Consider the following 13548-nt stretch of genomic DNA (forward strand, 5'->3'; position numbering starts at 1 on the left):
TTAAGAGCTCATGCACCGCACAGATAAAAATATAGAACCACTTCTTCTTTTGGCGCCCTAAATTTCCTCGGCGAGCACTCTATTTCTCCGACTTACCTCCGGTGACCGTGTTTTCTTCAGAAAACGAACGTATAGGGGAGAGATTAAAGAAGTACTTTCAGAAAATGAGTTTCAGAAGTAGCCGGGATGACTACAAGTTCCTTCAAATAGTAGATGCTAGGGCTGCACTCAACCAGAAAGTTAATCTCATCGGCGTCGTTATCGAAACCGGTCTTCCCAAGCAATCCAAGGGCACTGGTCATTTTTTCTTCTCAAATACTCTTCTCCCTTACATTTTATGCAACTTCTCCCTTTTTTCTACCTGTTTGAATAGTTGAATAATCTTTAGTATTTGACTATAAATTTCTCGGGACGTATTTAAATATTTGATTTAGGAGTATTATTGTTTAAATGTACTTTCTGATTCCACATTTAGTAGAAAAATGAAAAGAAACAAGGACGAAATCGACATGAAACTTGAGTCATATTTTAAGTTTTAGTTTGTACCGGGAAGTTAGTCACTCATTTGGAACGGAGGGCTGCACCTTTACTGCATTTCTCAAAATATATTCAGGACATTTTAATCTTTTTTTATAATTTCAGTTTTTAATTGGTAGATCATGTGAATGAAAATTTGGTATTGCATCTGAAATTAACTAGAAAATTAGACGTTTTGGCTCTTGTCTGCTGGAAACCCATCATTCGTTTTGTAGAAATGAAAGCTCTAGTTCAATCTTTGCTTGAGAAGCTTCTCTTCATACTGAGCTAAGAAAACAAAGAGAGGAAATGGAGCTGAAGGAGAATCAAATCCTCATTTTTCAATTACTTTACCAACTGATACATGTGTATATATATTTGAACAACAATACCTAAAACCGTCACTATTCTTTTTTTTTTCTCCATTAGAAAAAAAAAGGAACTTAAATGCACCAATGTATACAATAACTACAGTGATCCATCAGCTAAAGATCTGTTTTTTAGCTGCTTATGCTTGGCATAAGCCTGGGGTGGATCTAGAGTATTGGGTGGGGGTTCCGGGGAAACCAGTAACTTTTGCCTGAACCCTGAATTTATATTGAGAATCCGTTAGTTATATAAGAAACTGATAGTTGGGAACCCATTACTAAAAGGAGCTGTTGGTTCACACCTTGTTTGGATGGTTGTTACCCGTTGTATGGTATTGTATTGTTAGTTTGAATACAATTTTTGTTTTGATTGTTACTTAAATTATATTGTATCGTATCATTTAAATCCATTGTTAGGTAACAACGAAAAGACTCATTTTATGTAACGACCGATTTGGTGTGTTCGCGTCGTTACCTTAAAATTTTCTTCTCATTTTGTCTTTATTTATTATTTAATAATTATATTTCATCTTTTGCCCTACCTTTTCATAGTAACTTTACCCCGTACCCTACTTTTCTTGGAAGTTTTATCATTCGAATTATGGATGTGTGACATTATGTAACGACAGAGAACGATATAATTTATCCAAACACTGTATTCATTAAAACAATACAGTACGATACAATACAACACAATATAATACAATACGTAACAATCATCCAAACAAAGTGTCAGTGGCAAAGATGGAACCCACAAGCTTAAAACATGGATCCGCCTCTGTCATCAGCACTTGCTCAAGGTGCATTGACACATACACTCCAATTTGGTGGGTGGATTAGAAAGAATCCCCAACTTGGGAACAATGTCAACTTGTTTAGAACCAGAAAAGGCCTTCACAGGAACACATCTGCTGATTAGTTGTTGGTAGGGGCAATAGAAAGAGAAACAAGACCATCAAGTAACTTTCTCAGGAAAAATGACATTCCAGCTCAATGTACTAGTCACCTTTGTGAAAGATAGAGTTTTTAGCAAAGTGGATACAACTTGATTGTCACAAGAGACAGCAGAAAAGTAAGACGTAATAGAAAATTCCACAAACAATTAAACAACCAAGACAACTCTGCAACTACTTTTTGGAGGAATCTGTACTCACTCAGGATAAGTAATAGTAGTTTCTTTCCCTGATTTCCATAAAATTGGAGAATTTCCAAGCATGTCTGAATAGCCATTGACATTCTCCCTTGAATCTGGGTAAGTTTTCAATCACCATTACAGAAGGTTTGAAGAGAAAGAGAAAGATCATTTGAAATGAACAAGCCTAGGCAGACAAATGATTTCAGATACCAAAGAGTGTGAAATGCTCCTTTGAAGGTGAGAAGACTTGGGAGTTTGCATGAATGACTTAGCAGCTAACCTGCTAAGAAGATAAGTCGAGAAGTTCAGTTTTCCTGCCAACTTCTGTTGATTGTAGGATCAGATAAAACTCCCATCAGGAGCAGTACACTCAATTGTGGGTCCAAAGGAATATTGGTTAAGGAAAATCTGAACGATGACATTTATCCAATATTCCAATAGTGAATTTTCTATGGCTGATCAGAATACCTTAGCCAGTGTCTAAGACTTCCAAATACAGGAAGTAGTCGAAGAGCCGAATTCATTGATTTTAAAAGTGAGATCCAGAAAATGCTTCAGCTTAGTGATCCGAAGCATGAGGCCTAGTCACCAGAACAACATCTGCATATAGGCATGAAAATGCAAAGGTCATTATCTTTATTAAAGAATAAAGAATGTTCATCCTGAGAATGCTGAAATCTTCTAGAATGTAAGATTATTCAAAGCTTGGTATACAATTGGTTGAATGCCTATGTTAGACCATAAAGTGATTTCCTCATATGCATACACTGAGGCTAAGAGAAGACACTATAGACCCTGAGAGACCTTTGTATAGATTTCCCTTTTTAAGTCATCATAGAAGAAAGCGCTGTTCACATCAGGTTGGTATATATTCCACCACTTCTTCACTGCTATATAAATCACATAATGGTTGTTATCTAACTATTGGGTAGAACTTTATAAAATATAAACTAAAACTATTGGATAGAAGGTTTTAGTATAGTCTATACCCTCTTCACCAAGGTTTTCAAAAAAAAAAAAATAGTCTATACCCTCTTGATTTTAAAAAAAAGGTATAGTCTATACCTTCTCTTTGACTATTCCCTCTAATCTCCAGCTTTGCTTTATATCTTTCAAGTCCCATGCTTTGAACCAATGTCAAATTCCACTAGGTTCCTAGTGTATTGGAGAGGACATAGCGACAATATAATTAATTTGTTAGAATGTCCACATAGTTGAGGAAATGGGTTGTTATCCTTACAAGTAAATAAAAGTCTACCTTTTGTACCAATTTAATTTTTTTAGATGAGATAGTTACTCAATACAACAATACAAATGGATAGAAGGTTTTAGTGTAGTCTATACCCTCTTCACCAAGGTTTTCAAAAAAAATAAAATAGTCTATGCCACCTTGATTAAAAGAAAAAGGTATAGTCTATACCTTCTCTTTGACTATTCCCTTTAATCTCCAGCTTTGCTTTATATCTTTCAAGTCCCAATAACTCTGCTTTTATCTTATAGACCTGCTTTGAACCAATGTCAAATTCCACTAGGTTCCTAGTTTATTGGAGAGGACATAGTGACATATCTAATTTATTTGTTAGAACAACCACATTAGTTGAGGAAATAGGTTGTTATCCTTATAAGTAAATAAAAGTCTACCCTTTGTAACAATTTAAGTTTTCAGATGAGATGGCTACACAATACAACAATACAAATGGGAAGACTCAGATTGCTGAGATGACTCCAATGCACAGCTCACTTGCAAACCCTAGATCAGGCTGATCAATTGAATGCTTAAGTGAACAAAGACTGAGCAAGAATCAAGTAAATGTAAGTGCTATAGCAGCTGAAAAGAAAGAGATTGTGAAGAGGCCCGCATAGCTGCTTTAAGGGATGGGTGGTCTCTTTAATATGGACAATCCTCACCTTTTGAGCTAGCTTTTGGGGTTGAGTTAGACCCAAGATCCATTTCTTTAGATGGTATCAAGGTAGGACTCATTCCAATTCTTATTTTCCAGTGTTGTAGCCCCATATTAAATTGCCGACGCTCTAGATGTCCAACCCTAGGCTTGAGGGGAGGGTGTGTGAAGAGTCCCACATCTGTGCTTTAAGAGATGAGCGATCTACTTAATATGGTTTGGACATTCCTTACCTCTTGAACTAGCTTTTGAGTTAAGTTAGGCCAAAGATTCACTTCTTTACGGAGATCAACAAAAACCAATGTGAGTGGCTAATTGAGTGGGATGGATCGACTTCATCAAGGGAAACCATTAGCTACAAATAGTTGTTGCTTAAGTTGTTATATACACCACCAGCACTTGCACTAATGCATTATAACAACAACATATCGAGTGCGATCCCACAAGTGGGGTTTGAGGAGAGTAGAGTGTATGCAAGCCTTACCCCTACCTCGTGTGAGGTAGGGAGGTTGTTTCCGATAGACCATCGGCTCAAGGAAAGCGTTTTAAAAGCAGGTTTGATAAATTAATGTGCATTGAGTTGTTGAATGCCATACGTTGTACTCATCGCATTTTGGGATATGGAGTAGTTAATATCTCAAAGTGTTTTTTTTACACAACATTGGGTGGAATGAACTTTTTGGGCTTGATTTTGGCTTCTTTTGTTTGTATTTGTAGATTGCTTTTGCTCCATTAGGATAATTGATGAGTCCTACCCAAGCCCAGGGATTGCAATTAATTTTTTTGCCGAAACTATGGACAAGCTTCCTCAAGTGCTGACTGTTGGTGATATAATTCAGATCTCTCAAGTTGTGGTAACTAAGTTTGCTCCAATATTTACTTGTTGGCCTTTTGGGTATAAAAAATTCTTAAACTTTTTTACATGTGATGGTAAAGTTGAAATTACATTAGAGTAACTAAATCCTGAAATAAATGTTGAAATGGACTGGATTTTCTTTTGAAAACTATGCATCATATTTGACAAGGTGTAAATATGGAGTTACAATTGGCATTACCTAGAATTCTTGGCTTTCAAAAAGGTACACTCCTTTCCCAACCCAAAATTTTGGAAGGACGTCAAATAGGTTGAGTACTTTCAATGGACCAGCTCATGGTATTTTTACTAAATAGACTTTATTTCCACAGCGGTTGATTGATATTTTAGCATCCTTCACGATTCAGCTATCCTCCTTTAGACAGAAGCAGCTCACCAGAGATTTTGTTGTTTCTTTTTGTGGGATCTGATTTTCGTACATTATGATTAGGAGGGCCACCTTTACAGTTAATCTATCACTTGATGGATATTTAAGCCACTTGGAAGTGTGTTTGTGTTCTTATCCTCTGTTTTTTGATAAGGGGAAGTGTGTTCTTTTCCTCTTAAGGGGAAAGTTCTTGTTGCTTCTAAAAAATTATTAGAATAGATTGACAACTTCTTGTTCCACTGCCCTTCATCCTCTAGTCTGTGTTACATTCGAACTGCTTATGAATCTACTATTATAAATCATGGGCAAAGGCCAAGTGGAAACAAATAAAAGTCAATTTCTCAAGGAAATAGATAAGCATTAATTGGATTGGCCAACAAACTGAATGCATGATCTTGGCCTGATTGAGTGAACTTTTATTATTCTTAAGTATTATTTTCTGGAAGTAAAAATGTTGTGTCAATCCTTACAAGTGGTATTCTTCGGCTTTCAGATGAAAACTCATGGACCTGATATTTATGCTTTGTTCAACAAGAAGTTCTCTTCATTTGCAATATTTGACGGAAAGAATAATTCAAATTTCCTCCCTTACCAATGTTCTTCTAAGTATCATGCTAGAGAGCAAGACAAGAAATTTATACTGGGTTTGATGAAGTGGTTGGTTGATCACAAGATTGATACAGGTACTCACATCAGTAGTGCTGCAGAGTGATGCTTATAATAGAATTCTGAGCTAAGTACATAACGATTAATTATTTAGCTTATGAAGGTTGCATAAATGAATGTATCCTAGTTGATGATTCTGTTTAGATGTACATGTCCATTATGGATGTACGGGTACATATAATTCAATGAATATTTGGTGTAGTTTGAAAGAATTTTCATGAAGAACCCTTGTCACACTTGTTCGACACAGACATGTCAAGACAAAGAATGGATCCATATAGCATAGGATGGAGCAGCTAACTTTGCTTCCTGCGAAAGGTGTTCGAGATATGTGTGCGCACATTTACCTGTAGTTATCTAGTTGCTTTAGCTTCTCACATAATCTTAGTTAATTTTAACTCTGTCCTTCTTTGAACATCAGTTTTGCTTTAAAAGATTGATCCGCTAAAACATCCCTTCCCTCTTTCCTAACTTCCAACAAAAAATAATGGGAAAAAGAAAAGAAAAGGAGAACAAAACAGATGCCATTGGTATTCTGGTAGCGCTTTTCCTTTTTCTTTAGTAAATTAATTTATTTTCTTGTTTGAATTTTCTGCCATCTCCCTTGGAATATGCTCACAATTTTCTTGGTACTCAGGAGATGCTTCATTTTCTTGATAGGTTTGACTGATTTACATTCGTTGAAAGAGATCAGAGAAGGAGAACGTTTCAATTTGATCTGCAAGGTACCTTTTTTTAATAAGTGATCTGCAAGGTAGTTTTGAGTCTTAAAATAACTGTTCTTAAATGTATCTTGAATATATTGGCAAGCACAGAATGGGTTACATGTTCTTGGGTACTGACACTACATTCAAAATCACTTAACACTTCCATTGCAAATTTCACTGCCTTATGCCAGATTGTTCACGTATGTGAAGTTGAAAAAGACAAGTGGATGCTTCTCGTGTGGGATGGCACGGATGCTCCACCAGTAACTATCAAAACAAAGTGAGTGTTCTCTACTTTCTAATCAGGCTTTGAGCTAGGAGTACGCTGGTGATTGCCCCCCCCCCCCCTGATATGAGGTACTTGTGCAGGAAGAGTAATTGATGGACTCCCCCGGATATTTGAATTAGTTAAATGGCCACTTTGTGCTTGCGATATGTGATATTGGGCACTTCTGTTTGGAATGATATTTCTTTTATCTACTGTCACCACTGAACTGAAATAAGTATGTGCTAGTGGAAACTCTTATCTATTTAATGCAATACTACATATTTTTCTGGTAATAAAAGACTAGATTTATATCGTAGTTCAATGCTGTTCTCTCTCGAAATAATGGTAGTTTCGTTGAAACAACAATCTCAGAATTGGGCTTAAGAACAAGACATGCTTTGAGGGGAGGTGAAGAGACTGCAGATTGCTGAGTCAAAAACAAATGAATCAAAACCTTTTTTTTTGGTGTTATAGTAGTACTCTAGATATGATGGACCAATATTTGGACTTTTTGGATTTTTTTTTGGTGGGGGGAGGGGGATCTACTATGACTGTGGAGATGTTGTAGCTTTGTCAAAAGAATTGGCCTTAAGAGCATAATTCAATAGGCTGAAGCTCTCTGATAATATTTCAAGCACAACTTTTATTCTCTACCAATCAACTCTAAGACACCCAAAAGACTGGCTTGATGCAAACTAACAGCCAAACTTGTTTGCTTCCTGATCTTAATGAGTATCACCAAATTACCTGGATAACTGAGATTTATATTACTTATAAAAGGTCCAAGAAAGATAAAGCCTCAAACGGCCTCTAGCATAGCTGCCTTCTTCCAGTACTTATAAAGATATAATCAAACCTCTGTTGGACTAGTTACTTCAGAGAGGTAAACTGAATACCTGCTTGCCTGCTTCTTTCCAGAAAGCTTTTGCATATGTTATGGATGATTTGGTACCTGATCCTGATATGCTGTGGCCAATTGTTTCGTGATTACAGGCTAGAAGAAGAAATGGAAAACCCACTTCCGTTGCAGCCTGTGGACTTCACTTTGCAAAGAGATATTATCTGTACCTTGCCACCACTTGGAACTGTCTTGAGGGTAACCGTTGATCGTTGCAACGAGAAACTTGGCATTAACTTTCTCAAGAGCAATCGGTGGGTGAAACTAATTAACATCAGATGTGAACTTCATACAGCATTGTGGCATGCTGTCTTAATGCCCTTTACTAGGGTTTGCTACTTATCTGATGAAGATGACATTGTTTTACAGCGCATGAGGTATTTATTCTTCCAGTTTTAATTCATATATGGTACAACCTTGGGTGGAATTTCACAAAGAAAAATTATATTAGGTATGAAACTCCTATCAGAAAAGAAAAAAGAAAAAAATAAACAATGGTGTGAAATTCAATTGCATGATAAACATGTTCAACATTTTTATTTGACAAGCATGTCATAGACCATGACTTCATAACATGGAGGCTCATGCCCGCCACAATTATCAGTTCCATATTTGGCAGCAAGGTGTTTTGTAACAATCTACTACAATACCATGCCCTCTGAATTTACCTCAATTGTTTGCAATTACATGATAGCCAGTACGATGAGCGTCGTAAATCCAAATGGGGATGGATGCCTTTGTCAAGCTTTCCTTGGCCATCTGACATAACAGGTTTGCCTTGTATGCTCAAGCGATGTTTTTGATGCTTTAATAACACATTCTAACATTTCTTTTATTTCCTAAATTCTCAGAGACCGACTACCCTAATGTACCTTTTGTCTCCTTGATGAGAGCTCTGGCGAATCCAAAGGTATCTCAATCACTTTACTGGGCCATTATTTCCTTCTTTTGCACTCTAAGTATTCCAAGTATTGAAGATATATTAACACTATCTTTACAATTTAATTATTGGATGTCGCAAAAAAAACTTGCATCTTCGTCCCCTTTTATTACACATTGGCATCCTAACACGTTATTTGCTTTCAGTTGATCCTGGCTAGTGTATTAAAACTACCTTACATCTTCACACTCAAAACATTTAACATTTCATTTGCTTTATAATTGATGCTGAAAGGGCTAAAAATCCTATTAATTTAAGAAAATGGCAATGCATGGATATGCTTTGAGCTCTTTAAAGTACCAGAAAGCTTCATTGTTATCAACTGGGTGAATCTTCTAGATACTTGGCAGCGTTAAAGACTTGAGAAAATTTTAGCAGTCAGTTTTATGTTATTCCTCCCTGATTCCATTGATCTGGATGACTTCTCTCTGTGAAGTTGCTTCTTATGGAAATATCTTTTCTTAGGTCTTAAATGAGGATAATAAGTTTCATTTCTCTTGCTGATTATACTGTATCTGTACTCGTACTAGTGATAGTGGAAAAGGAGCACATGGGGAATAATATCTGGGAGGAAAATTGATGCTTGATGTAGTGCAAGTTCCTTTTTCAGTTTCATCATCGTCTCCATGAGCATAGAAAGTTCATAGAAGCTATAGAGTTGGAATGATTCTAGTAACATTCTTTTTTTTGTACTACATATATGACTTGGCACCTTTTATCACTTAACATCATTGAGCTTATTATATGGCTTTTTCACGGTTGTATTTCCTTGTCTTACTGATTTTGATAAAGCTGCGTACAATAGACCTTGTGGTCTGACCCTTCCCCGGACCCTGCGCATAGTGGGAGTTTAGTGCACCGAGCTGCCCCTTTATTTGAGCTGAGGGTCGGAAACAGCCTTTACCTTCACAAGGTATGAGTAAGGCTGCGTACACATCACCCTCCCAAACCGCACTTGTGGGATTTTAATGGGTATGTTATTGTTCGTTGTTGGACATCATTGAGCTTATTGCTTGCAGGTCATAGGTAAATTCCACTGTGTAGTTCGAGTGGTTGCGGCATTTCCTTGGCTAGCTGAAGATTTCCGTTCCCCTTCTGGGGTTTATAGGATCAGGTTGACCCTAGAGGATCCAACAGCAAGAATCCATGCATATTTGTATAAAGAGGATGCGGTAATAATTCTTTGTGTACTTACATTCTTTTATCAATCTTTATTGAGTATACTGCAGCACATTGTTAGCCATTTGGTGACTGTGTTTCATGGCATAGCTCAGTATAAAATGCTTCCTGGACTTGGATATCAGTATTTTATATATGGTTTTATGTATTTGGGAGGGGGGATATGACGTACCTATACTCATAACTATACTGTTCGACTTCGTTAGCTTGAAGCAAAATGAAGATTACATGTGTCTTGGTTGTTGATATTGTACAAACGACTATTTACTTCCCAAATTATCCACCAATTGATCGGGGAAATGATGAGATTGTGGCCCTTGAATATTATGAATGTCAAGCCTCGATGTGCTACATCAATATGATGTTAAAATATTCTGTTGGTTTATATTATTGCAGAAATCTGCTAATCTAATTGATTTGCATGCTTTAATTGTTTGAGCAGACTAACTTGTCGATCTTGGTTTTGACGTGATACTACTTCACTTACCAGGAACAGTTTTTTGATGGCTACCACTCTGTTTATGCATTAACAAGAAAGAGGAATTTGTTGCTTGGAACTTCTGAAGGCGATGATGGTAGTGAAATGAATGATCATTTCAGAAATCCACCCTGGATCAGGTGTTGCTTAAAGTCTTATCATATCGATGACGGCGATGTCTGGGGAAGTAGGAACTTTCGAATTTTTGCTACCACTCTGAAAGCATAGGAGATTGTCCATTCTGTATGCCTCCAGTGCTTTCAATTAATGTATGTATTTTGGCCTCTTCTGCAAATGTATTAAGGCAGTTGCTAGCAAGTAGCTTAGAATGACCTAACCTATTTTGCTTTTGTTTCTGTAAATGTACTGCTAGCACATAATAGCTTTGCTTTTGAGTAGTAAAAGAAGCTTAAAGCTCCTTGCCATGTCTTAACTTTCTAAATTGTCGTTTCTTTTATTTCCTCTTGGTGTCACCACTATCATATAAAAAGTCTGCTTGAACCATCCATGTGGAAGTTGAGAATACATGATATTCCCTCGAACCACTTGGCTCAGAGGTAGTTCGATATGCATTGGTGTTGCTCCAAGAAAACACTTGGTGAAGCTTTTTAGAAATAAAACGTCGTGAACAATGAAATTATGAAGTAGTTTACTGACGAAATTACAAGATATATAGAAAATATACTCGACTGCAGACTACCATCAGATGATTCGAATTTGATGTGTTGAGTGTTGGGAACCAATGATTTATTCGTCTCTTCAAGTACACAAAATATCATTCTCCTTTCAATGGTCTGAAATTCTGTCCAAAATCATTGCACTGGTATACTAAATACAGATTGTACAAGTTAATTGGAAGCTAATAATTTAACTTTTTAGATAAGAAGCACATTTGCACTTGACCCAACCAGTTTCATAAATAAACAAAATCAGCAGATGTTACGTTAAGAGATGCGAAACAATGTACTATCTCTTAATACCAGAACCCACACAATAGTAAATTCAGAAGAACAATTCCCTACTATTTATTGTCAGTTAAAGTTAGTTGGATTGACATCTCTTACGAGTCACCGTGATATTTTCAACATCACAAGCAACTCTCAAACAAGATGCTTCTTAAGCAATCTAGAGAAACATTTTGATCTTAAGATTGTGCAATAAAGAGCTACATCAACATTCAACCTCGTCATTTAGAGCAAAATTATGAAGATTTGACAGAAATTAACATGACTACAGCCACTTTGTCACCACAAAGGTGTACTAAAATCTGAAAATTTAAGCATTTAATACCAATAGGATGAGTCAAAATCCACTTCGGGGAAAACAGAGTATTAATTAAGCAAACACAAGGAACAAGTTCAAACACTAAAACAATATAGAGATCTCATCTAAAGCGAAAATGCTCATTCATCCTCCTGGCTGTGCAACCTAGCAAGCTTGTTTGTTATGACAACATCAAGTTGGGCAGCACGCTCGACAATCTCTTTCCTCTTCCTAGTGGAAACATTGTGTGCAATTTCTGCACAGTAAGTTCTGGCAAGGAAAGAGAAATATGTTGGTTGACAAGACAAAAAAGATAAATCAAACTTGTAGATATATATAGTGCGAAAAAGGTGACAGGTGAGTGAGCATATCACATTACCTGTTGTGCATCATTAGGATCTCAAGTTCACTAGCATTATGCACAACAAACTTCTTGAAGCCATTGGGAAGATAGTGGCGAGTCTTCTTGTCTGACCCGTATCCAATATTGGGCATCAAGACACATCCCTTGAACTTTCTCCTCACTCTAGAATCAATACCCTTGGGTCTGCGCCAGCTTTCCTGTTATAAAAAATTGCATGTTCAGGTCCAATTAGTTAGCTTGTTCAGTCAAAATACAACTGAAGAACCACAAGACTTCAACAAACTCCACATGAATTCACATGATATCCTAGGAAAACTACAGGTAAACATATAGAAACTAAATAAGTTGAGGAAAATAATACAGTTCTTCATTTCGTTCTTTTAGACAATAGACAGAAAAAATAATATTGAACCCAATTAGTCGAGGAAAAGGTTACAGTTGTTCATTTCATTATTCAAGAAAAAAAATGAAGGTTATGCCAAAGCAATTGAACCATGCACCTAATCTGAAGAAAAATAAAAATGCCCTCATAAAAGAGTAGAATAAGTATTCTTCTCCAATAACAGAAGGCATTCAAGAACAAACCAGCATCGCCACCAGTTTCAAGATCATATTCAATTAATGAAACAAAGCACCACTTCCACAACAGCCCACTATAAAGCCGCCACTTCACAGTCAAAACACCCAATGACATCTATTAACAAACAGTTGCCGAATACTAAAAGACGGGTGTTATTTGAAGAAAAATGGTGCTGCAAGATATTAATAACAGAAGGATGAAGCCAAATAAACTAAAGATAAAAAAGGGATGCCTACGTTATACTACAGGAGGATCATTGTCTAATTGGATGAACTGGGTAAAAGGTGTTTGCCGAACACTTACAATACAATGACCTGACTGGCTGAATCTATATGCAATTTAGCTATCAAATGTAGTCATATTTACCTTAGGATATCAGGTGAGAATTCCAAACAGTAAGAGGTAAAGAAATAGCGCAAGCGTGATAAGAAATGCAGTAAGAGATTTGAAGGGTCAATTTGTTCTCCTCTTAGACAGATTCAACATAAAATATTTCACTTTTAGAAAATAATCAAATGTAAATACAGAATATTGTGAAGCAGAAGGGATAAATAATACCAAACACGTCACACTTATTCAATATAGATTCAACAGAGAAGGATTTAGGAACCAGCAAGAGCGAAATAATTAACTTTTTAGATTCAACGTTAGACAATAAAATCAAAACAGAAAAATATACCTTGACAGTGATTCTTCGGTCACTCTGAGGTCTAATAAACCTCTTCACTCTCTTCTTCACAACCTTCTTGTTAAGCAGAGGCACGGCCATTGTTGTTGTTCTACCTTACCTTACCTTCTACAAAATAGATGTAATTGACGTAATACATTAGATGCAAAATTCAGAATATGAATGAAGAAGGACACAAACTGGAAGAGAGAATACTAACTGGAACTAGGGTTTCTGCTAAGCCGCTAACTCCTTGCTAGAGAAAAATGTTGATGGAGAGTAGTAGAATTATATACCTAAAGAGTTGGGGCAATAACTAGGGTTTCCGATGTGAAAGCCCAAACAGCCTTTTCTTCGATGGGCCGTATGTCCAAGTG

The 13548-nt window shown here is 36.5% G+C and overlaps 2 protein-coding genes across 5 annotated transcripts; one reads left to right on the forward strand and one right to left on the reverse strand.

Moving 5' to 3' along the window:
- Positions 1-10730, forward strand: LOC129873792 (protection of telomeres protein 1b-like). 3 transcript variants are annotated; one of them, XM_055948972.1, is made up of 11 exons: positions 1-297; positions 4638-4774; positions 5655-5844; positions 6488-6552; positions 6726-6814; positions 7796-8077; positions 8395-8471; positions 8552-8610; positions 9446-9553; positions 9660-9812; positions 10310-10730. In XM_055948972.1, exons 1-11 carry the CDS (start codon positions 165-167, stop codon positions 10523-10525), a joined length of 1509 nt encoding a protein of 502 aa, XP_055804947.1. In that variant the 5' UTR covers positions 1-164; the 3' UTR covers positions 10526-10730. The 3 variants fall into 3 exon arrangements, with proteins under 3 accessions (XP_055804947.1, XP_055804949.1, XP_055804950.1); XM_055948974.1 differs by lacking the exon at positions 9446-9553; XM_055948975.1 differs by lacking the exons at positions 9446-9553; positions 9660-9812.
- An 825-nt stretch (positions 10731-11555) lies between these two features.
- On the reverse strand, positions 11556-13497 carry LOC129874960 (60S ribosomal protein L32-1). 2 transcript variants are annotated; one of them, XM_055950358.1, is made up of 4 exons: positions 13392-13497; positions 13184-13300; positions 11940-12121; positions 11556-11830 (listed from the first exon to the last, which is right to left on the reverse strand). In XM_055950358.1, exons 2-4 carry the CDS (start codon positions 13271-13273, stop codon positions 11701-11703), a joined length of 402 nt encoding a protein of 133 aa, XP_055806333.1. In that variant the 5' UTR covers positions 13274-13300; positions 13392-13497; the 3' UTR covers positions 11556-11700. The 2 variants fall into 2 exon arrangements, with proteins under 2 accessions (XP_055806333.1, XP_055806334.1); XM_055950359.1 differs by having other exon boundaries at positions 13184-13297; positions 13392-13453.
- Positions 13498-13548: the final 51 nt, after the last annotated feature.

Source organism: Solanum dulcamara, chromosome 11, assembly GCF_947179165.1.
Source record: "Solanum dulcamara chromosome 11, daSolDulc1.2, whole genome shotgun sequence".
Lineage (NCBI taxonomy): Eukaryota > Viridiplantae > Streptophyta > Magnoliopsida > Solanales > Solanaceae > Solanum > Solanum dulcamara.

Excerpts from the sequence above, each read along its gene's own strand:
- LOC129873792 (XM_055948972.1), top strand. The coding sequence starts at position 165 with ATGAGTTTCAGAAGTAGCCGGGATGACTACAAGTTCCTTCAAATAGTA. Across the intron at positions 6,815-7,795 it reads CCAGTAACTATCAAAACAAA|GCTAGAAGAAGAAATGGAAA; the intron begins GTGAGTGTTCTC and ends TCGTGATTACAG. Across the intron at positions 8,611-9,445 it reads GAGCTCTGGCGAATCCAAAG|ACCTTGTGGTCTGACCCTTC; the intron begins GTATCTCAATCA and ends TGCGTACAATAG.
- LOC129874960 (XM_055950358.1), bottom strand. The coding sequence starts at position 13,273 with ATGGCCGTGCCTCTGCTTAACAAGAAGGTTGTGAAGAAGAGAGTGAAG. Across the intron at positions 12,122-13,183 it reads ACCGAAGAATCACTGTCAAG|GAAAGCTGGCGCAGACCCAA; the intron begins GTATATTTTTCT and ends TTTTTATAACAG. Across the intron at positions 11,831-11,939 it reads ATCCTAATGATGCACAACAG|AACTTACTGTGCAGAAATTG; the intron begins GTAATGTGATAT and ends TTTCCTTGCCAG.